Source organism: Rhopalosiphum maidis, chromosome 1 (genome assembly GCF_003676215.2).
Source record: "Rhopalosiphum maidis isolate BTI-1 chromosome 1, ASM367621v3, whole genome shotgun sequence".
NCBI classification, from domain to species: Eukaryota; Metazoa; Arthropoda; class Insecta; order Hemiptera; family Aphididae; genus Rhopalosiphum; species Rhopalosiphum maidis.
Window position 1 is genome coordinate 59539135 of NC_040877.1, and position 24193 is coordinate 59563327.

A 24193-nucleotide genomic window follows, 5' to 3' on the forward strand; every position below is an offset into this window, starting at 1 on the left:
TGTTTAAACAATAGCAGTGTAGGCCTACATAATAAAAATATTGTACCGTGGTTACCAGTTACCATTTCAGTTTTTATCTACCTGCATTATCATTTAACCGAACATCGGGAAAACGTTATTTCGTTATTTATGTTAATTTTAAATTATGATTTAGTATTTACTCTAGTTGTATTAATTATACATTTTTAAATAATAAACATTAAGTACATCGTTTTCTTTAATACATGCAATATTGTACTCGTCTGTTTGGACATTATTATTAAATATTTGATAGTTTATAATAATTTTCACGTAAACACCACAGCTCCACAGCAGTAGTGTGTGCCGTGCAGTTAACTTACTCGTACATATTTGTTTCTTCTTCGTTACCGGCATATACCTATAGTCTATTTCAAGGTTCGTATATGTTTCTATAAATATATTTCCCCTAACTGTAATTCACTTGTTAGTTAGCTACTGTACACTGTTAAATAGTTAGTATATTATGATATACTCTAAAGGTTATGTTTTCATTAAATAATTAATGTATTTTGGATTCATTTTAGTATTTTAATGAAAGTCAAATTGTCAGATTTTTATTTTACCTCGTTTGGGTGAACTAAGATCTGCTGATCACCGTTATGAAATCGCCTTTCGCGGTGTTTGTAAGATTGTTTAGCGTTGTTTTTGTGTGTTTGAGTATTCACCCAATTTTCCATACTACGACAATGATTATTTTAGCCAATTTTCTGTAGAAATCATAGGAATAAGATCAAATTGTTGAACATTAGTTCTAATTAAAAAATTTGATTAGATATACCATAAAATTAATAAATGGATTAAAATCTTAAACTCCTCAAGTACAATGATATATTTGCAATTTATATTCTATAAATTAAATAAAAGTTATGTAAACCAAGCTCAATTATAAACAATAGTTTACAAGGGATAACCATTACTATTTCAAAGTATATTACAGACAATAAACATTTTCTTATATTTTATTTCAACTTCTAACACTTAAATTAAAGTACCTATAAAATAACATTAATAAAAAAATATAATATTACAAAATGTAACATTATCATAAACTTGAAGAACGGTAAATATTATTTGAATAATAATAAAAAATAGTATAGGTACACAAAATAAAATATTTCAATATATTTTTTATAATTATTAAAATGCAATTTTAAATAAATATATATTGTAATATTATAATAATTACAATTATAATTATTGTTGATCTGAATTTGTAATTAGAACTAATGTTCAATAAAATATGACAAAATAACAAAACGTCAAAATGGTTTTTATTTTATAATTATTATGTGGAAATATATTTTACTAAATAACTAGTTACTACTAAATCACTATTTTGTATCTCATAAATATTAACTTCTGGTTTGTATTTTTTTTTTCTAGGATTATGGAATCAGGTGAAGCCAATGAGTTAGTTAACAGTTCAATGGATGCACTTATTGATTGGAGTACTCCCGAAATAGTGAAACACAAAACTCATGATGAAAATTGTATTAATAACCCATTTGATATACTAGAATTGCAAGCAGCCAATATGGATCCTTTTGATTTAGTACCTAAACAAACTCCAATAAGAATAGATCCACCTTGTGGTAACATATTGAGTCCTCTGTGGGAATCAAAAACTAGCAGGATAAAAAAAAGTATATCATTAACAGATATTCATGGTGTTGCAAAACTTTTGGAACAAAACTACATAGAGCACAACAATGATGATTTTATAAAGAATCAATCAATAGATGATTATGCTACAGCAGAATGTGTTAGCACATCAAAAATAGTTGATCAGACAATAGAAAATAATGTCTCAAGTGAAAAAAAAATGGAAAATAAAGAGGTATCAATCAAATTAAATTTGTTATCAGATCAGAATGAGGTAGAAATAGAAAAAAATTCTTATTGCAACGAACAAGAAAAGAAACAAATAAGAGAGCAAACGCGGCAACGAATTGAAATGCTAATTGAAAAGGGGAAAAAAAATTATGAAGAAAATTATTCTAGAAAGTCATTATTTTGTACACCACAGCGTTGTAATACTGAGTCAAATTTAAATAAAAATATAAATTCAAGCTTTTTAAATAGAGGATTTATAGGAAGTTTTAATATAAATTCCAATAGTTTTAATAAAACACCAGTAAGTAAAGAAAATTTCAAATATTTTCTATACTAGCCTTTTATATATCAAATTAATAATAAATATCTAATAATTTTAATTCTAAATTTTAGGATAATAATATTGATATAAATGAAAACATAACGCCAAATTCTAGTTTGGTATTTCCATTCCAAGAACTAACCTCATTTGATCTTAATTCTTTGAAACCTGAATGGGTGACCGATAACTTCAGCGATAGTGACGGGCCTAGTGATATTCAAACAGTAAGTGAACGCATGTAATTTAAATAATATATTTTATTTATGTTTTTAATCATATAATGTAATTTGTTAAAGGAAAATTCTGTGACAGAAATTGAACCGACTAATAATAATAAAGTTGATGTCAAATTGAAAACTCTTAATCGCTTAGGTATGTAGTTATTTAATCAAAATAATTATAGCTTACTACATCAATTCAGTTATTATTTAAAGAAAAGAAAATTAATATTGGTTTCTTACGTATTATTATTTCTATAATATTGTTTCAGGAATTGTCGAAACAAAAGCAAATGCAAGTCGAACCGTTGTAAAGTCCATGCAAAATAAAAGAACTCAAAACAAAGGTCCGTTTATGGCCAATGTCCCTGTTCAACACATGGTGCAAAATTATAAGAATGAAGAAATTAAAGATGTTAGTCATGGGTCTGTTAGTCCCCGTAAAGTAAGCATATCTTTAAATGAAAATATATTTTTTTATATGTGTTAATATTGTTTAAACATTTTGTTCTTTCTTAGTATACATTCATTAACAATATTCCATGTATTAAATATTTATGTGTTTTTATTAATTACCTACATAATACTTTATATTATCATAAGTTAACACACGTCTTTTCATCAAAAGATATTAAGTGCTGTAATAAAAAAAATAAAAATTCTGTAACAATACTTGTTCTGTATTTTAGATGAAGCCTATAGCCTCTTCTACACCATCAACATCAGATATTGTCAACACATTTAAAACTCCTTCAACTACTGAGTCTTCTATTAAATCAAGGTATATGAGTATTTAAATGTATAAAAAATTTCAAGAGAATTTCAAACATACATATTTTGTTTTAATTAAAATGAACTGCAATATGTTTAGATGTGAAAATTTTACTGTATTAAACTAGTATTAATCCTATTGTGTTTTTAATAACAATTTTGGTGTTTAATTAAATTGTTTTTATTTTTTGTAGGAGTAGTTTATCACGTCGATCAATAGCCAATTCTGTAAGCCCTGGAACACCATTAAATGTTACAAAGTGTATTAAAAAAAATTCAAATAATGTAAGTATGACTAGTTTATTATTTTATTTAGATTTATTTATAATAATAAATATTAAAATTTTAGACTACAGTTGTTTTATTCAATAAAGTTAATGAAAGAAATACTGAGATATTGCGATCATTTAAATTAAACAAATCAAAAGTAAGAATTAGTTTTTAACCCTAATTTAATATTGTTTATATCTTAATATTATGATGTATGATTTTAGTCTGAAAGTAAAATTGGGATACCTAAACCTAATGTAATGAATACAACTAAAATAAGTGTAAGTATATGTTACGTTTTACTAAATACCAAATTAATTTTTTTTTAGATTCTGAGTAGAGCAATGAATGTATTGATTATATAATAATCTGTATTTTTTTCTGTCTTTTGAGACAGTAAAAATATGTTAATTTTCAAAAATGAGGGTAGATTCTGATGGAAAATTAGATCTAGTTAGTACTTTGAGAGAGTCAAAAGTTTTAATAAGAAAAGTAAACCGCATTACTCTACAGTAGGTGTCGATTGGGTCACTATTATAGGTGTGTTAAATTTGAATTCAATGATATATCATTGTATACAAAAAAACGATTCTGAACAGAAATTATCTATCAACCTATATCACCAAATGATATATTTATTTTATTTAGTTAATAGTCATTTCTTTTAATTTTAGTATTATAGTAGGTTGACATATTTTATAATATTTTAATACTAAATACAAATAATATAAAAAAATGCAATATTTTCAGGAAAAATATTTGAACCCTGCACCTACTATAATACTATTATTGGTAAAATAATATTAATATATTATACTAATTGCTATATGATCAAAAATCATATGAAATAAACATATAGTAATTTTAGCTGACAAACCGTTTCCGTTCAAAATTGTTTTTTTGTGTAAACTAAATATATTAGTAAATTCAATTTTAACTTACCTATAATAGTGACCCACTTGATTCCTTATGTTCAACAGTGTGGTACTCACTTGTCATTTTCATTTTATACTTATGTCAAATATTTGCTCGTTTTTATTTTTATAATTTAACATTTATGTTTAGGGCTTGCCAGTATCGAAACGGTTTACAATGTCGTTCAAAGGGAAAGAAAATGTACAACCTCAGTGAATTAGTATCGTAGTCATTTTAATGTCATATGTGTGATTTTTACATTAAATATTTTTAAGTCATGTTAATTTATATATTTCATAAATAGATAATTTTACTAATGGTTTTTTTTACTGTATGATGTTGTATCAGTGATTGAAGCAAACACTTTTCTTTTTATTAACTAAACACTTTATTTTTAAGGTCTGATGTTTTATAAACATATTATAAATTGTTTTTTATTATTATTATTTAGAAAAAATTAGAACAAAATACTGTTTTGTAAATCATTAAATTGTATTTTATTGAGACACGTTATTTCTCTAATTTACTTGTATATGATTTACGCATTTACGTGAAATTTATTAGTAAATCATTAAATCCACGTACATATGTATTCGAATTCAACATTTCTGATGATGATTTATAACCTATGGATACCCTGTTAGATACAACCTTACTTACAGCCGTATTTAAAAATAATTTCAAATATACTTTTTTCCATATGTTTAAAATGAATAATAAATAGTTATGTGAATGATAAAAATAGTTGAAAAATGCTATATATTAAAATTAAAGTACAATATTTTATAGACTGAACAAATTTTGGTAAAAAACATTTATTTACAAAGCAGAGCATTTAGGATTTTACATTGGTGGTTGTGTTAATCGTTTGTAATCGACTTTCTCCAAGTGCACCAGTGGCTTCAGTTGTTCAGCAAATACACGCATGTCTTCAGCAATAGCATCTTGATTACTAGGTGCCAATACACTTAACTCTACTAGGTATGATTGTGATATAGGATCGACACTCTCCGGAGCAGGTTTACCTACTACCATCATCTTCAAAAGAGACATTAAATATTAATAAATACATAAGGAACATAAAATAAATATCACCAACTTTAAATATTTTAGACACCGTAATCTTCATTCTGCCTTTTCGAAACATATAGCCACGTAAAATATATTCAAAATCCATGCGAAATCCCATTTCGGTGAGGAAATCTACTATTGTCGGTGTTGTAGCTACGTCAATACTATTTCGCAGTATTGTCGGTCTAGATTTATCACCTGAAAACTGGCCACTGTTAAACGTCTACAGGCATACAATCAACAAACATTTTACCAAGTTCAGGTTGTCCAATATAACGCAGCTGGTATGGCATGTCTAAATAGTCTATCGCTCTTCTGACTCTCAGTGTGAGTGGTTGTGGTGTTACACTCCCTAAAAACAAAAATATGATGTTGTGAATGGGGTGAACACAAAACATGTACTCTAAAAGACAGAAAAAATAGAGTACTTATGCTGAAACACATTTCATGATCATGAAATGTCTCGGGTCCTGAATCAACGTTATCGCAAAGGCCTCGTAACCTGTGCAACAGAACTTCAACAGCAGAGTCCAGAACACTGCCTTGTAACAGATACTCTTGGTTTGGGACAATGTTGTTCTTCATGGCTGCATTCAAGCTATCTATCGCCGGGATGGGCGCTTCCTGCAAATCAATTTTTACATCATTCAAATGCCAATTATAATAGAGAAAAAGGAGAAAATTACCTTAATCGCTTCCATGTTACTTGAGGATTTATTCGTTGGATTGATAAACGGTTTTAAACTTGATACGTCGAAGAACTCAAACGATTATAAAATTCTGATTTAATTTATTAAATTTCAATATTCACATATTTCAAGTTACAACGTGAATACGTGAATCCCAAACAATTATTATGATTCAACTTTACCAAGTGTTGTATCGTACTACCGCTTTTTTACAAAAACTTTATGTTGTGTTGTTTATTTTTGATTACAGTTATTTACAACTTTATATATTTTTTACAAACATAAGACAGTACGATAAGACAGTATCAAACGGTAAACGGTCACATAGATCCCTCGACAGCTAGATCCCAGTGACTAACTGGCGCAAGAGGATACAATTGACACGAGATTAAAATGACGCATGAGGATCCAATTGACGGGGGATTAAAATAATCATAAGGATTTTACAAATTAATTAATTTTGTAATTAGTATTATTCATTTTTAATTATCAATGTATTTAAATGCTTTTACGTTAATATATCGTAGTAACACAAGTATAACAGTTATTATCTAACATAATCCATATAATTTTTGTTTAATAGATAATTAAAAAATATTTTCTATTATAACCTAATGTTCTAATAATATACGTATAAATTATTTCATAAATAAAGCTTTCATAATGTTAGGTTTCATTAATACATCTAATAAAAAATTAAAATTTAGTAACCGAAGTTGCTGAACATATTTCACTTCTCAGTTGAAATTGCCATAACTCATGTCTGGTCACCATCTTATGGTTTTTTTTATATTTATCAGAATAGTTTATAACTTAGTATAACTATATAACTAAAGCTACTATTATATTATTATTATTGCTTAAAAGTTTTAACTTTATTCATATTCTCACTCCCAGTCTCAGAGGCTAGTCGTAAGTCCAGTGGCGCCGATCTATATTTCATGTTATGGGGAAAAAATGTTGGGTGTGAGACCCACCTACTAAAAAAATGTTTAGTTAGTTGCGTTCGAATGGTTCTATATTTATTTCTAACTAAATACATACAAGATACTGCATAACAAACTATTTTTGGTTATCACCCACCCACCCGTAAATATTTCTGCGGAATTTTCCCCAGTTCATACCCGTGTTCCGCGCTACTGTAAGTACATATACCAAATTTGAATATTGACAAAACTTGATATTTTAACGAAAAATAACGATTATAGGTATAGTTATTTATTTTGTTTTAAGTTATAACAAAAATATTATTTAAAGACACCAATTCGTATATTATTATTTAACACTAACAGAGAAGTATTAAAAATATTATGTAGATTAGTTATAAGCTGTTTATGCCATATACAACTTATTAACACCTGCAGTGGCGGCTCGTCAGGGATCTTTGAGAAGGCGACTCACCATAAAAAAAGTAGTAAAGCAATAAAAAAGTTTGAAGAAAATTGTAGTATAATTTAATATTTTTATCTATTTGGAAAATAATTATGATGGTTTTCGATATTAATATTGATTACTGATAATATTATAATATTTCGTATTATATTTTTACATTAATAATGAAAAGACGGGTGTCGTTCTATAATAATACGGGCGAAAAATATCGATAACAACAACTAATTACTAATTTATGCGATGCCAATGGCAGAAACTTTGAATGAGTCTAGTCTCAATGTACTGAACAACATCTATACAATCTACCCCCCCCCTCCGCCTTGTCGAGCATATAAAATTTGTAAAAGTACACAATTGAGTCTCTCGAACGGCAGACTCCCGAATAAATTTAAATGTCTGGCTAATAATAACATTACAATATAATAATACGGTACATGATCTATGGATATGGATCTATCATATTAATCTATCTTCTATGGCAATCATCAATCTTCGCTATTCGTCGGAGACGATTGTCAGTTGTAATAATTTTAACGGAGAAAAAAAATAGACGTACAAATCGTTAAACCGTACTTTAATATAAATAATATTTTGCACGCATATGCCGTTCTGTTCAGCTTATTTTTATGAAATATCTCAATATCTTCATTTCGAAACGCGGTAAAGACGGACGAGGATATGTGTTCCTGAGTCGGCGATGTGTTTACTGAACGAAAGGACATTAAATATGACACAACAAAAAATCGATGTTTACGTGAGTTTGATTTTTTATACTTTTGGAGCTTTAATTTACTTTTTTAGACATAAAATAAATACATAATTATTGCACCGGACAATCTGCTACCCGCCGGGTGACGTATACGCATGCATATTTTATTCCCCAACGCGCGATGCATATAATACGTGAGACCGAAAATACATAATCGTCATATTAGTATATTACCAGACCCATTTTATAGAATAATAATTTATATTTATATTAATTGTATAAATAGCATTTTTTATTTTTAACTGGCCGTGTACCTGACTAATTTAAGTTTTTTTTATCCCTAACAAAAATAAAAAGTTTTCCGAAAAGACGCATTAATATTTTTTTATAATTGTCTGAATTTTGAATTTTTAAGACATATAAATATAGATATAGATATTCATTTCATATTTCTGTGATAACTATTTCTGCTCGACCGATTTTTGTTTTTTTGTAGTAGTTTAAAAACGAATTACTATAGTTATTTGAAAATTTTACCAAATGTTAATGTTTGCATTTCTTATACATATTATAATTTTCAAAATATTTTGACTATACACTTATAGGATGAAATAACAATAGGATAATACCATAAATAGATGCATTTATTATATATATATACATTAATATCGCAAATTATCTGAGTATATTAACATTAGAACCAATTGATTATTTTAAAATCAGTAAAAAATCGTATGAGTAGGTATGTATTATTCCTAAACAGACCGGTACCGAAACGAGAATGATATAGTCCAGAGGTGGCGAACCTTTTTAGGGTCAAGTGCCAAATTTTCCCTATCAAGGTTTTGAAAATTTTTCACGTGCCCAAAGGAAATTCATTTTTCTAAGGATAAAAATTAAATTACCGATACATTATTTTATTAAGTAAGAACATATATTTTTTTGGTAGTTATTATTTTTAAAATGTATATAATTTGTTTCTTTGAATTTCTTTTAACAATAATAATTAAAACTTTATAAACACCATTATTTTTAATAATTGCAATTATTTCACGTGCCAACGAGTCGAATGTGAATAACTGCTTGTATTTATAAATTGATTTTATTGATTTTGTAAGTCTTCTTTATTATACGTAGATCATAATCTATTAACTATTTACTATGTAATATTAATTGAATGATTAAACTTTTAAATATTTTTAAAATTATTAATCATTTAGTTCAGCCAAATCGTAAACTGCTGTATAACTACTATAGTAGGTGACTACAATAATACATGTAGACTAGATTAAGTATGTCACTATAACGAATTTGTACAATTTGAATTCAATTTTCAATGCATTGTGTACAATGTAAAATTATGCTGGTCGAAGATGGTCTTATCTTTTGGTGAGAAATTTTACCAAACAACTATTGTAATAATGAAATTATAATTTAAAAAAAAATTCAGGATATACAATTATTATGATTTTACGTACGAAATTAATTAGATACCAAATGTTTCGTATGCAAGACAGCTGAAATATAAAAATAAATCCTATAATATCACAAAGAGTTCTATAAAAAAAAACATATGATCTATCATATTATTATAATATTTATCATCCATGGCAAACGACAATCGTCGTCATTTGTAGGAAACGATTAACCATTCTAATAATTTTATTGAACAGTCGTCAAACAACAGCCTTCTAAAGTACTCTCATTTTCATAAAAAATTTCAATGATTTCATTTCGAAGCGTAAAGAAGACAAATGAAGAAATAAACTAATTGTTTCTTCGGATGCTGAGCACGTTTGAACTTTAATATGGCACAGCTTGATTTCGCCGAAAAGCGTCGAAGGATACTTGCGTAGGTTAATTTTCCTATAATTTTAGGGTAGTATTAAATTTAATTTTTATACTTTAAATAAATATGCATTGAGTTGTATAAGTTGCCACTCCGATTACTTAGACCATAATCTATTAGCTATTTCGTATGTAATATCAGTTTAATGATTAAACTTTTAAATATTTTTAAAATTATTAATCATTTAGTTCAGCCAAACCGTATCAAACCGTATCAAACCGTTATAAAATTATAATTTAAAAAAAAATTCAGGATAATATACAATTATTATGATTTTACGTACGAAATTAATTAGATACCAAATGTTTCGTATGCAAGACAGCTGAAATATAATAATAAATCCTATAAAATCACAAAGAGTTCTATAAAAAAAACATTATTATAATATTTATCATCCATGGCAAACGACAATCGTTGTCATTTGTAGGAGACGATTAACAATTCTAATAATTTTATTGAACAGTCGTCAAACAACAGCCTTCAGTACACGACAAGTGCTCTCGTTTTTATAAAAAATTTCAATGATTTCATTCCGAAACGTAAAGAAGTCGAATGAAGAAATAAACTAGCTGTTTCTTCGGTGGCTATGCACGTTTGAACTTTAATATGGTACAGCTTGATTTCGCCGAAAAGCGTCGAAGGATACTTACGTAGGTTAATTGTCCTATAACTTTGGGTAGTAATAAATTTACTTTTTATACATAAAATAAATATTTATTGACTTCTACAAGCTGTTACCCCGATGATAGACTTATATTTTATTTCCGATCGTCCAGTCCAATGAAATGGTCGGCAATCGGTGGGTTATTGGTATATACGACCCGTTTTGAATTCTAAAACATTGACATTTTTTTTAAAAATATTTTATTATTTTAAAGTTCTAGATAATATTTTTTTTTCATTGTAAACAATTTAAGAATATAAAATTTTTATTTTTATCTGGTCCGAACTGTTTTTAATTTGTGAATGTGGCCTGAGAGTTCAAAAAGGTTACCGACCATGCATTAATGATGAAATTGCCAAGAATAAAATAAAATCGTTAAGTACACCTCAGATACTGGACATAGCGAAAAATGTATAATGATTTTACAACTATGTAGTTTATTTTCTGTTTGTCGTAAATTCTTGTAGCAAATTTGATTTATTTGATACTTTGGGTGGTAAATAGTAAAATAAAACAAAAAATTTCAGATCTTGCCATAATATCGGAAAAACAAAAAAACTGAAATAATAACGCTATAACCCGGAGGACGAATGGCAGCATCAATAAGAAGTTCATCTGAATAACAATATAAGTGTCGCAAGGCTATGTTTGTTTAATACTATATTTTTTTGAACAGTAGTACAGTATATTATGAATATTTACTTAAATTATATTTAATTGGTTTAAATGGTTTTTTTTCAGATAATATACTGTACTACGGGTTTAGGTGTTCTTTTTATTTTAATAACACTTTGATAAATTACCAATTTTTTTCTCATTACATAACTAGTTCATCTTTGTGTATGTTTAAATTTATATATTTTATAGTTATTGTGCTGTTTAACTTTCTTATAAAAGAGAGCGAGGAATTTAAAAGGTGGCCACCGAACAGAAAGTTAAACTGCAATATACTATGATCTTCTTAGTTCTTGTTTACATTTTTGACTGATAAATTATGAATATAAAATTTAAAATTAATTTAAACTCAAAAATAAAAGAACACCAACAAATATATTAATATATTAAAATTGTTTTTTTCTATCATTTAAATTGCATTTAATCTGCACATTAGTTTGTAGTTTTATAGGAACCATACATTTAGCTGGATCATGGACTACTCACCGAGCTTATGGAAAATGTGTCGGCACTCGGCTTCGTTTCAACCGGAGGAAGATTGGCAGCATCAATAATAGCTCATCTTAATATCAACTGTCAAAAGTATTTGTTTGTATTATATTATAATTTTTAGAATCGTAGTAGTTACAGTATAATGTATATAATATTTATTAGTGAAGAAGAATTTGTCACAAAGTTGATGGAAAATGTGTCGGCTGTATTTCAACACGGAGGACGTTTGGCAGCAGCAAAATTAAATTCAGCTGATAATCAACTGTCGAAAGGATTTGTTTGTATTATTTAATAATTTTTAGAATCATATTAGGTACAGTATACTGTATATAAATATATAATATTTATATTTATTAGTGAAGAAGAATTTGTCACAAAGCTGATGGGAAATGTGTCGGCACTCTGCTTCGTTTCAACCCGGAGGACGTTTGGCAGCAGCAAAAAGAAATTCAGCTGATAATCAACTATCGAAAGGATTTGTTTGTATTATACTATTATATAATAATTTTTAGAATCTTAGTAGGTACAGTATACTATATATAAATATATAATATTTATTAGTGAAGAAGAATTTGTCATAAAGCTGATGGGAAATGTGTCGGCTGTATTTCAACACTGAGGACGTCTGGCAGCGGCAAAAAGAAATTCAACTGATAATCAACTGTCGAAAGGATTTGTTTGTATTATATTATAATTTTTAGAATCGTAGTAGGTACAGTATACTACATATAATTATATAGTATTTATTAGTGAAGAAGAATTTGTAAGAAAGCTGATAGGAAATGTGTCGGCTTCGTTTCAACCCAGAGGAAGATTGGCAGCATCAATGAGAAGCTCATCTTGATATCAACTGTCGAAAAAACTTAGTACATAGACTTATTAATGATGTAGTATATACTATATAAGTAGTTTATTACTTTACACTTATTTAATAGCTCATTTCTCATCCACTCATTCAACAAATTGACTATCGCCGGCCGGCAACACACATATTATACACATTACCCGTTTTTGTAGCTTGTAGAATAGCGAAAATCGTAGTTTTATTCCTAGATTTCCTCATTGAAATTAATTATATAGTATTATTGATATCTACGTAGTTTTAGTTGTTGTATATTTTTTTTATTAATTGAATGCATTCATATGATCAGTGGTGTATTTAGGAATTTTAGGATAAGGGCAACTCATATTTTGCCGCCTCAAAAAACTAAAAAACTTCTACGCCGCGCAATGGTGAAACTGTTAATACCATAGAATACCATGTTATATAAATACTATAGTATTCTACGCCTCTATGGCACACATTTGTAGTGAAAAATATTAACGATTGACATCACTCATAAAGTACGAAATAAAATTCTTAAATTCTTAAAATATCTGCCGTTCTGGGCAACGGGACTCAAAGCCCCTTCCTAAATACGCCCCTGCATATGATTCGTTCTCGCTTACGATGTGGATTAGGCCTACTGGGGACACCACAATAAAAAAAACGCGCCTCGTGTAATACCTCATAAAGTTATTAAACAATACGGACAATGTTATTGTACGTCGTTTAATAATAAAGGTGGTGTGGAAAATTACCTAACACTGTTAATCTTATCTTATAGTTACCTTGCATACATTTTTTTTATTAAATACCAATTAAATAATTATTTATATCAAGAAACGAGAAATATTAACGTTTTATAAAGTATTACAATAAAATAGTTTTGAAAAAAAAATATTCTTTGACTTGTTATAAAAAGACTCCAAGTAGTTTTTATATTAGTTCTTATTTTACAAAGACACTAACAAAAACTGGTCAAGTTTAATATTGCCAGAAATATTGTGTGTATCTATTACTTTACTTAAAACATTAAACTTACACATATTTTTATTTACTAATTATTGTGTATTTTATTAATGATTTTATTTTTATTTCGTGTAAATTTGAAACTTCATATTTTACTAATTTACTGACGCATTGGTTACGTAGGTATTTGTGTCTTATAATAAAATACAAATGTTTGCATGCGAATATGTGATTGTATACATTTGGATTTTATTAACCATAGGCTACAATTCCTCTAAAATCATTATGTTTTTAATCTTTTACGCTAACCAGTTTTCAACAAAAGTGATTTTTTATTTTCTTAAAATTCAAAAATGAATAGCCGTAAAATTTAAAATGTTTACTAAGTATTTGTATTTTCATTTTTTCTTTAAATAGTATAATTTTCAAATAATTTTAATTCATTTTGAGCTCTTTATAGACAATTATATTTGCGTGCTTTATTTTTTAGTAGCAAAAATTGATAAATGAGTCAAATTCCTTGAAAATTGAATTAATACTCTTCACTACGCAACAGTTTACAATGACAACTAACAACCGTATTGTATTTTGTAAATTTAATTCACCGTTTTTTTTGCGTGAATTATTCAATAAATGCTAAGACTATTTTATCTATTTGTGATTATTATGTTTAGATGATACATAGAAAAAACTACCATTATAAAATATAAATACATATAGTTCTTAACTAAAAATTTTGAATTTATACAATATTTATTTTATTCAGTATTCTTGTTTATAGTTTGTATAGTTGTATTAAATACTATTGTATTCAAATTTTAAACATAATTAAATTAACATCAGCCATATTTGAGGTTTATAGCTTTGATTTAATTGTTAATAGGTATAACTGAATAGTTGTTGTCTGTTTACATTTGTTTGATTATTGTTATAATATGTTAATCATTAATGTGTTATTAGTTTATTATTTTAAACTGTATCATAGATAAATTTTCACTTATCTATCATTTATGTGTATAGATCAATGGCGTAGGCGGCAGATTCACTCTCTGTTTGCTTTTGAAAGCTATTGGGCTCAACGCTCAAGCATTGTATTTAAGAAACATATTTATATCAATAGCGCTAGTGACAATATTGTCATCGACATTTGCGAACTGTATGTCAGATCTCAGTGTTTACTATCGTATATTCGATATTCCAAATAATTGTTAAATAGCTTTGAAAATTCAAAGTTCTATCCAAACTAACATTTAAACGAGTAGTTTTTAAGTTATTTAACTTTATGTAGTGTACTAAGAATAAGAAAACATCGTCCATCCATGATAATACAGTAGAACGTCAGGGTACAGTCACCCTGTATACTATAGGTTTTAATGTACTTACCTATTATAATCAATGGGTATTCGAGCAAGTTCTTTTAATAATTATGTATAAATTCTACATAAACATAATCGATAGTTCATGTATCGTGTATATTAGAATACAATGAAACGTTACTACTAATTTAAAACATCGAATCTAATATTATAATTGATGGAATTAGAGATCTTACTAACGCCATGTTACTTACTTATACTTCATGATATTTCATAATATTTTTAAAATTTAAATTGTTATTTAAGTATTTTTTTAGACAAGTTTTTTAAATTATCGCCGATATCTGGGTATCTAAATGACGTGGGAGATTATAGTTAATATGTCTCTGGGGTTCTAAATGTCCAAAGTGATCGAGTTGACGTACGTGGATCTACTTGTCGCGGGATCTAGGTGATACGTGACCATCAAACTATCAACAAAGCTTGGAAAGTAAACAAAAAAATTAGATTTTTATCAATTTTTTACGTTGTTTTAGGTTATCGGTCTATCACTTGTAAAACTTACAGAAAATTAAATCGAACTGAGTGAATTAGGTATTTACTTATTATTTCTAAGCATTCATATATATCACTACTCAAATATATTAAAATGTAAGTACAATAAAACTACTGTAGACTACATTATACACATTATATTTTGTTCAAAACTAAATTTTATATAATATAATTTCGGCAAAAAGTATTATTTGAAAGGAGTAGAACATAGTCTTATTATTCGGTGATCTAACAAATTTAGGTTGAATTTAAAATGTTTATTTTATTATTAAAAAAATATTTGTAATAGATAATAATTGTCCCCTTCTACACTTCTAAACGCACCTAAAATTATTTAAGAATTGAGCCAATTAGATGTTTTATGACTATTGATAATAATTATAAGCGGCTCTTTTGCATTTAACTATTTCATTTTGGGTTGCCACTACCGGGTGAATTCTTCTCCAATACCCCCTGACTACTTCCCTCAAATACAGCATTTACACTTATTGTAGGTACTGTTATTTGTATGGATTGTAAATTTCTTAATTCAATTAAAAAATATTTTTATTTATTGTTATTATTTGTTAATTTTTCAAAAGGCTGTGCTAGTAAAACAATTACTTCTACTACATTTGATTGTATTCGTTACTTTTAATCCCTCAGTAAACAAATACAATCGCACATTACCTACATTTATTTAATAATTTAAAAATATTAAATATTATTTTGTTTAAGTAGAATATAATGAGAGCATATAGATTGTTGAAGAAACTGACACCGTCCAGTGGTGGCGGTGACGATTTCGAAAAGGCGAAAAAGTCCATACGCTTGGCTAGATATGGCTGTACAAATAGACCTTTTTACCACATCGTAGTTGTACTGGTAAGTATAACAATTTTGAACTCAAAATATTTTGTTAGCAATATTAAAATATTTGTGTCTTAGCAACGACGTGATTGCAAATCCCACCCGATTGAACAGCTTGGTACATATGATCCTATGGAAAACCATTATGGAGAAAAATTAGTCAGTTTCAATTTGGAAAGGATTAAATACTGGATGGCGAAAAAAGCACGCCTATCCAGTCCAGTTGCTGAATTATTAGGTATGCCTAGGGATTTAATTGTCAATAGTGCAGTTGCAAAGAAAATACACACTTATTGAAATTTATATGTATTAATAATTTAGGTATACACTAATGAAATGTATGACACGTGTGTACATTACTTATATAGTAATAAAACTATATAAACTATTTTTAATAAAAAAAAAAATTTAACAATTTAAAAATTAATTAATTATCATAGCTCTACAAATTTGAAACTATAACCCACATTAATAATTTAGATAATCACATATAATTGTTTTTTATAGTCACTTTAGTCAATTATAGAACCTTTGAGTAATTAATCTACCTTTTTCATTCTTTTTTTTTACTTCAAATAATCAAAAAATCTGTATACCATTTACAATAAGATATAATATGTATACTCCTCAGTACCAGTGCCGCAACTACCGGGGTGCTAGTGGTGCACAAAATCCCCGGGCCCCGAGTAGCCGAGCCCTAAATTAATTCATAACAATAGGCTGAACTATTTGGAACTTTTTTTTCTAAATATTATTATGGTTACAATTTATTATATGTCTGATCAGAATGAAAAATTTTTAGACTATAGAAGCATTATTATTCAATAATGCTAATAATAACAATTATGTATATTTAGAAATTAAATTAATTTTTTATTATTTAAAAATAGAAGGATTTTGTGTAAAATTAATGTATGTCAAATAGTTTATCGCTCCGCGCCATCCGCCACAACACGTTTCATATAGGTATACTATATATAACGTAATTTTTTAAGCATGCTCACCCCATTTTTATGACTAAATTATGTACACATTCAAATTTTGAGTTTTGGAATTTGTAAATGTAGTTCACTTTTTGAGTACTTAGATTTTTCACAACATTTTAGAAGTATTTGTGGCGATAACAACATTGGTTTTTTAAATGAGAACATATATTATGTTTTAAAGCAAAATGTGAATTAAGTAATTTTTTTGAAAATTTTGACTTTTTTAATTAAAATTTGAATGAAAACTTCCGGAGTTATTCTACTTTAAATACTAAGAATTAAGGATAATTATCTATTATACGAAAATAATTTGTTAATGGATACGAGCTCAATAATTATAATTCGGCATGCAATATAAACTATTCGTTAATAATTACTACTTATTACTAAATGCTTATGGACTAATATTGCACCTGACAGTTTTCAAAACATGGACTATTATCCTCATTCTTTAGTATTTAAGTATAACAAACAACTCTGAAAGTTTTTGTTCGAATTTCAATTATAATATGTCAACATTTTAGAAAAATTACCTGATTCACATTTTGCTTTAAAACATGAAACATATATGTTCTCATTTAAAAAAATAAAGTTGGTATCGCCACAGGAATACAAGATACTCTTTAAATGTTGTGAAAAATATAAGTACTCGAAAATATTGTCTATAATTACATTTAAAAATTTTAAAAAAAATCAGAATTAAAATATAAGTTATATTTTTAAGGATCTATTAGGTATTTAGGTCCTCGGCTAAATGGGCCCTATAATATTTGCTTGCACACCCACCAATATATACCAAGTTGCGGCACTGCTCAGTACTGTATACTGTGTAGTATATTTTTACATTAAACTTTATATACCTACTTATAGTATTTACATTTGAAACAATTAAATAATTTTCAATTTAATTATAACAAGTTACTAAATTATTTTATTTCAACTATCATTTTTATTTTTAAATTCAAGCTTTTTTTTTGTCTGATGAAGTTATAATAACTAAAAAATGAACATATAATAATGATATTTTTATTAACAATAATATAATATACTCAGAAATATGAAATGAAAGTTAAATATTTTTTAATTTCCATAATATTCTTTTATATGTAAAATAAATATTTTTCTTTCAATTCTCTTACGGTTAAGGTGTCCACATTTTCATCTCTATTAAGCTGCATAAAGTTAATAAATATATCTATATATGTAAAAACATAAAAATTCACTCTTTACAAATAATTTTTGTGACTCAGGATACATAAAAAATTAAATATAATTGTAAAGAAAATTAATTCTAATAATAACATTATACTTTAAAAATGCCTGCCTCTTAGTGAATCAAATATATAATAAAAATGTTTAACATTCTAAGTCTTGTTTTTGTATTTTGTACCTTGACGAATTTAAAATGTTTGTTTTCATTGTCACTTTATTCATTCATAATTACTTAAAATATCTATTATATAGAATTGCATTTCATGATAACCACTTAGTAAACCATAATTTAATTTTTTTGATTAAAATAATTTATTATTTTTAGGTCTATCTGGATTCTTACCCATACACCCTCATACTTATATGACAGCTTGGAGGAATAGGCAACACAGTAAAACTGAAAGCGAACAGAGTGAGACTGCGACTGCGGCCAATTAATGAATATTTAATGTTATACTATATTTGTTTTCTGGTTATTTTGAATAGTTGAACTGCCGTAATGCTTGTAGTATTATAGCAAGTAAGTGCATTTTTGCAAAAAGAAATAAAAATATAAAAAATTGTGTAAATATATTCTGTTGTTGATATGTAATAAATTTGAGTAATGTAAACAAAAGTAGAATTTCAAAACATACAAATAATAATAACAATTGTATTTGTTTTGAATCAAAATAATATGTGTTTTTTCACAAGTATGTTATTTATCAATAGTTTATTTTAAATTGTTATTTTGAAAACCGGTGTCACATTTACTAATCTAATATATTATTCTAAATATAATATATATTTAATACATTTCGCCGTAAATTAATTTTATGGTTTTTATTGATAATAAATTATAATAAACATAAAAAAGTTAGTGTATAAAATAAATAATAGGTAATAATAATAAAACGCATAATGTTAAGTTAAATAAAACGAGTGGAACTCAGTATTCAAAAGACGACATATCCTTGTCGTTATAAAGGTGATGATCGTCAGGATTGTTTTCCATAGCCCGGCCCAGTGTGCTGACGAAGGATTTTGCTCTCGATGATAGATACCGGTCAACTTGGCCCAAAACCGTCATGAACTGTATCATCTTCTCCAGATCAGAATTGATCTTTTCCGCCCTTTCCTCCTCCGAAACGGGTGGCCTGTATGGTTCTTCCAAGCGAATGTGGTTGGATCGTGGCCTAGACGGTTGATATGGATCCATTATAGTTGGTATGCGCCCGTTGCGCGGCAAATGGTTATTACCTGTGAAATTGACATAGCATGTAGGATGTTGTACTAATCAGACGTTAAAAATATTCAATTAAAATTGCTTTTTTTCAAATATTCATTCATAGGTACCTATGACTTACCAACCTACCTCTTGATAATCAATCCAGACACCACACGCTGATCAAATAACATATATCTAATTTATATAAATATTTAATCATAGGAATTAATGTATTACCATCTCGGTCTAGCATTTCTAGAGTCCACAGTTAAGCTAGATACGCCCTACACTCTCCTCTACAGTCTATACTCCACTGCTCTAGTAGGTACCTATACTTAGTGCTTGGATCTTAGACGTATCTGTGTAAATCAGTTAATCGCCACCGTACTAAATAATATTCGATGACGACCATATACAAATAGTAAGTAGGTATACGATATGATACACAATTGTGCCTGCAGCTGAAGTGTAGGTACTCAACTGTACGGCAACGGCGGTTTATTTTTGTGCTTGTTTATACGAAATTCGTTAAAAACACAATGACACTGTTGGTTTTGTTTGAATTAAAATCGGCTAAAAATCACGTTGTTACCGGCTCGTGTTTAACATATTAATATATAAACTATATTAATCATATTGTTCAAATGTTGTACGGTCAGCAAGTGCACAAACAAACATACCTACCTATATGTCACATTAAACAAATAACGTTATGATACCCACGTCGTAAGAAGTGCTGGATCGACGGAAATCCACGTTCGGTGTCAGATTTAAATTTTCTATAAACAAGACCGCTACATAGAAAATTATTACAATTATTAGATGTACCTAAACATTATGTAATTATTTGTTGTGTACCTACTATGTCATGAGAAGGTATTGAAATTTGCGGCACACGTCTTAGTGGAGATGTATGATGATACGATGTAGGTATATAAGGACGAGGAGGGCTAGGAGAGGATATAGGCACGTATCATAGCCGGATGTTTGCACTACGAATCCCTTTATATTTTATAGCGCATAAATGCACGCGAGAAATAGTTATTTAATATTTTAAAAATTAATATTGATGATGGCAATGTAAAATGATTATGATTAGACTTAAAGACTTCTAACATTTGTGGGATTTTTCTACATTTCAATAACTATAGCGGAGTCAATTAAAATCGTTCTGGTCAGTATAGATCGTGTTAGATCAAGACAGATTCTGTTATAGAGTGCGACAACAGGCTTATCTCATAAATGTTTACAAGTGTTTCTATTAATTTGAATTAATAGGTAAGAAAGTATTCTTAGAACAGTCATGAGTGCTTATTCAGTGGCGTGTCATTTCAATTTTTTTTTTTTAGTACGCATATGGCTTTTAGAGCGAATCGTAGACGAAAAGCCCGGATTCAATTTTTATTGTCAGACAAGAAGTCCGAGCACATTTTTTGTGTCAAACAAAGTCCAAAAATACAAAATATTTATAGGTATACCTAATTAATATTTATTTTAAAAATTTTAAAATGCTATACACATATTATTATATTTTCGTATAACTAACAAAAATATAATGGAAGTCCACTATAGTAGTATGGTTAAGTAGGTTAAGTACCTATAATAATGAGAAATTTATATATTTTTATTATAATCATGATAAACTATTTTTTTTTCTTAGTTTTAGTTTAGATTGATGTGTTTATAAATAAAATAAAATTCATTGTTTGTTAAAATGAATTTAGTTACAAATAAGTTTTTGTATTGATGTTCTAATATGTCGTAATAAATTATATAATAATAAATGAAAATCAGAAAATAGAAATAAACATAATAATATAATGTGTATAATATATAATGTCTACAAACATTTTTAAATATTAATTATATATATAATAGTTTGTATTTTCGGACTTTTTGTCCAACTTTTTTTAAAACAGACTTTATGACCGATTAACATTTAGAGCAGGCCACTTAAGCGCAAGCCACTATCGATTATTCAGGATAATTAATTTATAGTGGGCTAAACTACTACAATATTGGATTTGTACTGTGCTTATTACTTATCTTATTTTTTTTTTTTAGTATGATATATAAAAATATAAAATGGAGGGGTTTAAATGAAGTATATCCAATTGGAATATGTAAGTTAAAGTGGATATTCATTAAAATGCGAAACGTTACGTGATGCTGTGAAGGGGATAATTATTAATTACCTATATCCATAAATTAATTTTTACGAAAGGGATAAAATCTAACGTGGAACATGGAAGGAAATCAATGAAAGAAAATCATTGATTGCGTTTAAAGATTCAATTAAAAGATACGAAATTCGAGACGTTGGCTGCGCATGTTTAGAATTTATTCTAAATCTGCTCGATTCTTGATCGGTCATTGACCAAATGAGAAATACAATAAATCGGTAACTAAAACGACGTGTTAGCAAAATAAAAAGGTAGTAAAGGCAGTTAGAAGATTAAAAAACTTTCAAAGTATTTCTTATAAAGCTTAAAGGTTATAAGTATTATAGCTAAACTCAAAACTTTAAAGTACCTACTTGTATTATAAAAAATATGATATACTGATGCAGCCTGCAATACAAGTGTAATATAAAATAATATAATAATATTTTAGGCTCTTATGATAATTAAAGTTTTTTTTAAAAATTATTTTCAATAACAGTCTACAACGTTACATAAACTAATAAATCTAGTTATACATTACACGTATAAGTCAAAGGTTAAGTTACACCTAACTCAAAGGCTGCGTATCCTACTACTGCTCGTACTATCGAATTTTCGAATTTTTGCATAAAACGATTTATTTTAGAAAAAATAAAACAATCATATGGGTGCAGTACCTGCGTTAGTCTGTAGTTTGAGCCAGGGTTTGGTGTCGGGTCCGCTTGCCGTAAACTTTTTAGATATGGCCGACGTCCTGGGTAGTTTGCCAACTTCCGGTATGCCCCTGGCCCTGGAAGCCGGCGTCGGGTGGTAAAACGTTCCGATCGGAGAGGCGTTATCGCCGTGAGATATGGTGGCGGTAGGCGACGCAACGACGACCGACTGCGACACAGCCAAACCGAAAACAGAAAAATGGTAACAGAACGTTAATATTATTATCATTATCGCGTTATAATATTAAGTATAGGATTTAGGTAGTATTTTCGTGATTATTTTCAAAAGAAACCCCAAACGCGCGACCGCCGACGAATTGAAATGTCAAAGTATTATTATATAGGTATATAAAATGGTTGATGTGATTCTTATAGAGGGCAACTCGCGGACGAGGCGATCTGGACTTGGGGTCGCAGCCGTGTAGTATCATTATAAATATCGTGGACGACGACGACGGTCATTACGCGACCCCCTGAGTGTCCGACTTGACCGGAAAAGTCTATAAAAACGATAAACGTCCAAGTGTCGTGTGCAATTGCGCGCGGGTTAAATTCGTGTATTTTAAAATACGTGTATTATGGAGGGTTATGACGGACGTGTACCTGGACGGCGACGTAAATCGCAATCGCTCTGTACACCATCGTGGAGAATACGTAAGCACTATGTGTCCTGTCGGCCGGAGGCGTCCGCTTTTTAAACGTTTCCGCGACGCGGTTTCGGATTTTTTTCTTCCGCACCGGGTCTTTCAAAACAAATTCAGGTGGGCACAATTATAATATAGGTTTACTCGCCTTACCCGCACCACTGCTATATTATTTTTCGTTTGGCCGGGCGTTTTTCGTGTATGCGTATATCCGCTGGTATGTGCCATATAATATGATATCATATTATTTTATAATATTATACGCGCACACGTGACAATATAGGTGTACTATGTACGTGTAATAATAATAATAATAATATAATATAATCATATGTATGTATGTATGTATATTTTTTTTAAGTATTATTATGTTTTTGAAATTTTAGCGGCGGCTACGCACGACAGTAACGACATCAACAACAATAATAATAATAATAACAATAATTATATTATGCAGTAATAACAATAACAATTACGGGTACTATTATTACAGCGATAATAGTAATATAGCTAACAGGTGAGATAATTTAAGTAATAGCGAAATGTTTCAAGTTTTTACGATTTATACTTTACGAATTATTCAACTATCTTTATTAAAAAAAAAAAACTAAAATCGTTATATTATACGTGAATATCCTAGTTTGCCGAAATTTAAATTTCAGATTTGTGTCGTTACAATTAAATTTTATTTATTGTTCTTATAGGGAAAACGTACATGGAATCATATACTATGTTAAATTTTCAAATCTCAGGCCTTTTGTAGGAATACTAATTGTTATAGGTGTTATGCATTTTTAATTACAAAATACTTGTAACTTACAAATTATCGCGATCTTAACCAATTTTAAATGTTCAGAAATTACTAT

General features: G+C 28.1%; 4 protein-coding genes across 5 annotated transcripts; 2 read left to right on the plus strand and 2 right to left on the minus strand.

Annotated features, from left to right (window-relative positions):
- The first annotated feature begins 121 nt into the window (after positions 1–121).
- On the plus strand, positions 122–4628 carry LOC113548774. Its single transcript, XM_026949835.1, has 10 exons — positions 122–396; positions 1405–2155; positions 2248–2400; positions 2473–2548; positions 2667–2839; positions 3084–3175; positions 3360–3450; positions 3515–3592; positions 3660–3716; positions 4501–4628. The coding sequence occupies exons 2-10, from the start codon at positions 1409–1411 to the stop codon at positions 4564–4566; spliced, it is 1533 nt and encodes a 510-aa protein (XP_026805636.1). The 5' UTR covers positions 122–396; positions 1405–1408; the 3' UTR covers positions 4567–4628.
- Positions 4629–5149: 521 nt separating this feature from the next.
- On the minus strand, positions 5150–6361 carry LOC113548733 (mediator of RNA polymerase II transcription subunit 18). Its single transcript, XM_026949773.1, has 5 exons — positions 6108–6361; positions 5850–6045; positions 5675–5773; positions 5450–5619; positions 5150–5388 (listed from the first exon to the last, which is right to left on the minus strand). Exons 1-5 carry the CDS (start codon positions 6120–6122, stop codon positions 5194–5196), a joined length of 675 nt encoding a protein of 224 aa, XP_026805574.1. The 5' UTR covers positions 6123–6361; the 3' UTR covers positions 5150–5193.
- Positions 6362–15535: 9174 nt separating this feature from the next.
- Positions 15536–19174, plus strand: LOC113559571 (probable 28S ribosomal protein S16, mitochondrial). Of its 2 annotated transcripts, none has more exons than XM_026965332.1 (4): positions 15536–15650; positions 16275–16418; positions 16482–16641; positions 18927–19174. In XM_026965332.1, exons 2-4 carry the CDS (start codon positions 16281–16283, stop codon positions 19037–19039), a joined length of 411 nt encoding a protein of 136 aa, XP_026821133.1. In that variant the 5' UTR covers positions 15536–15650; positions 16275–16280; the 3' UTR covers positions 19040–19174. The 2 variants fall into 2 exon arrangements, with proteins under 2 accessions (XP_026821133.1, XP_026821134.1); XM_026965333.1 differs by having other exon boundaries at positions 15538–15650; positions 16272–16418.
- A 230-nt stretch (positions 19175–19404) lies between these two features.
- LOC113559598 lies at positions 19405–23411 on the minus strand. The gene is made up of 3 exons (XM_026965336.1): positions 23287–23411; positions 22648–22852; positions 19405–19840 (listed from the first exon to the last, which is right to left on the minus strand). The coding sequence occupies exons 1-3, from the start codon at positions 23323–23325 to the stop codon at positions 19530–19532; spliced, it is 555 nt and encodes a 184-aa protein (XP_026821137.1). The 5' UTR covers positions 23326–23411; the 3' UTR covers positions 19405–19529.
- Positions 23412–24193: the final 782 nt, after the last annotated feature.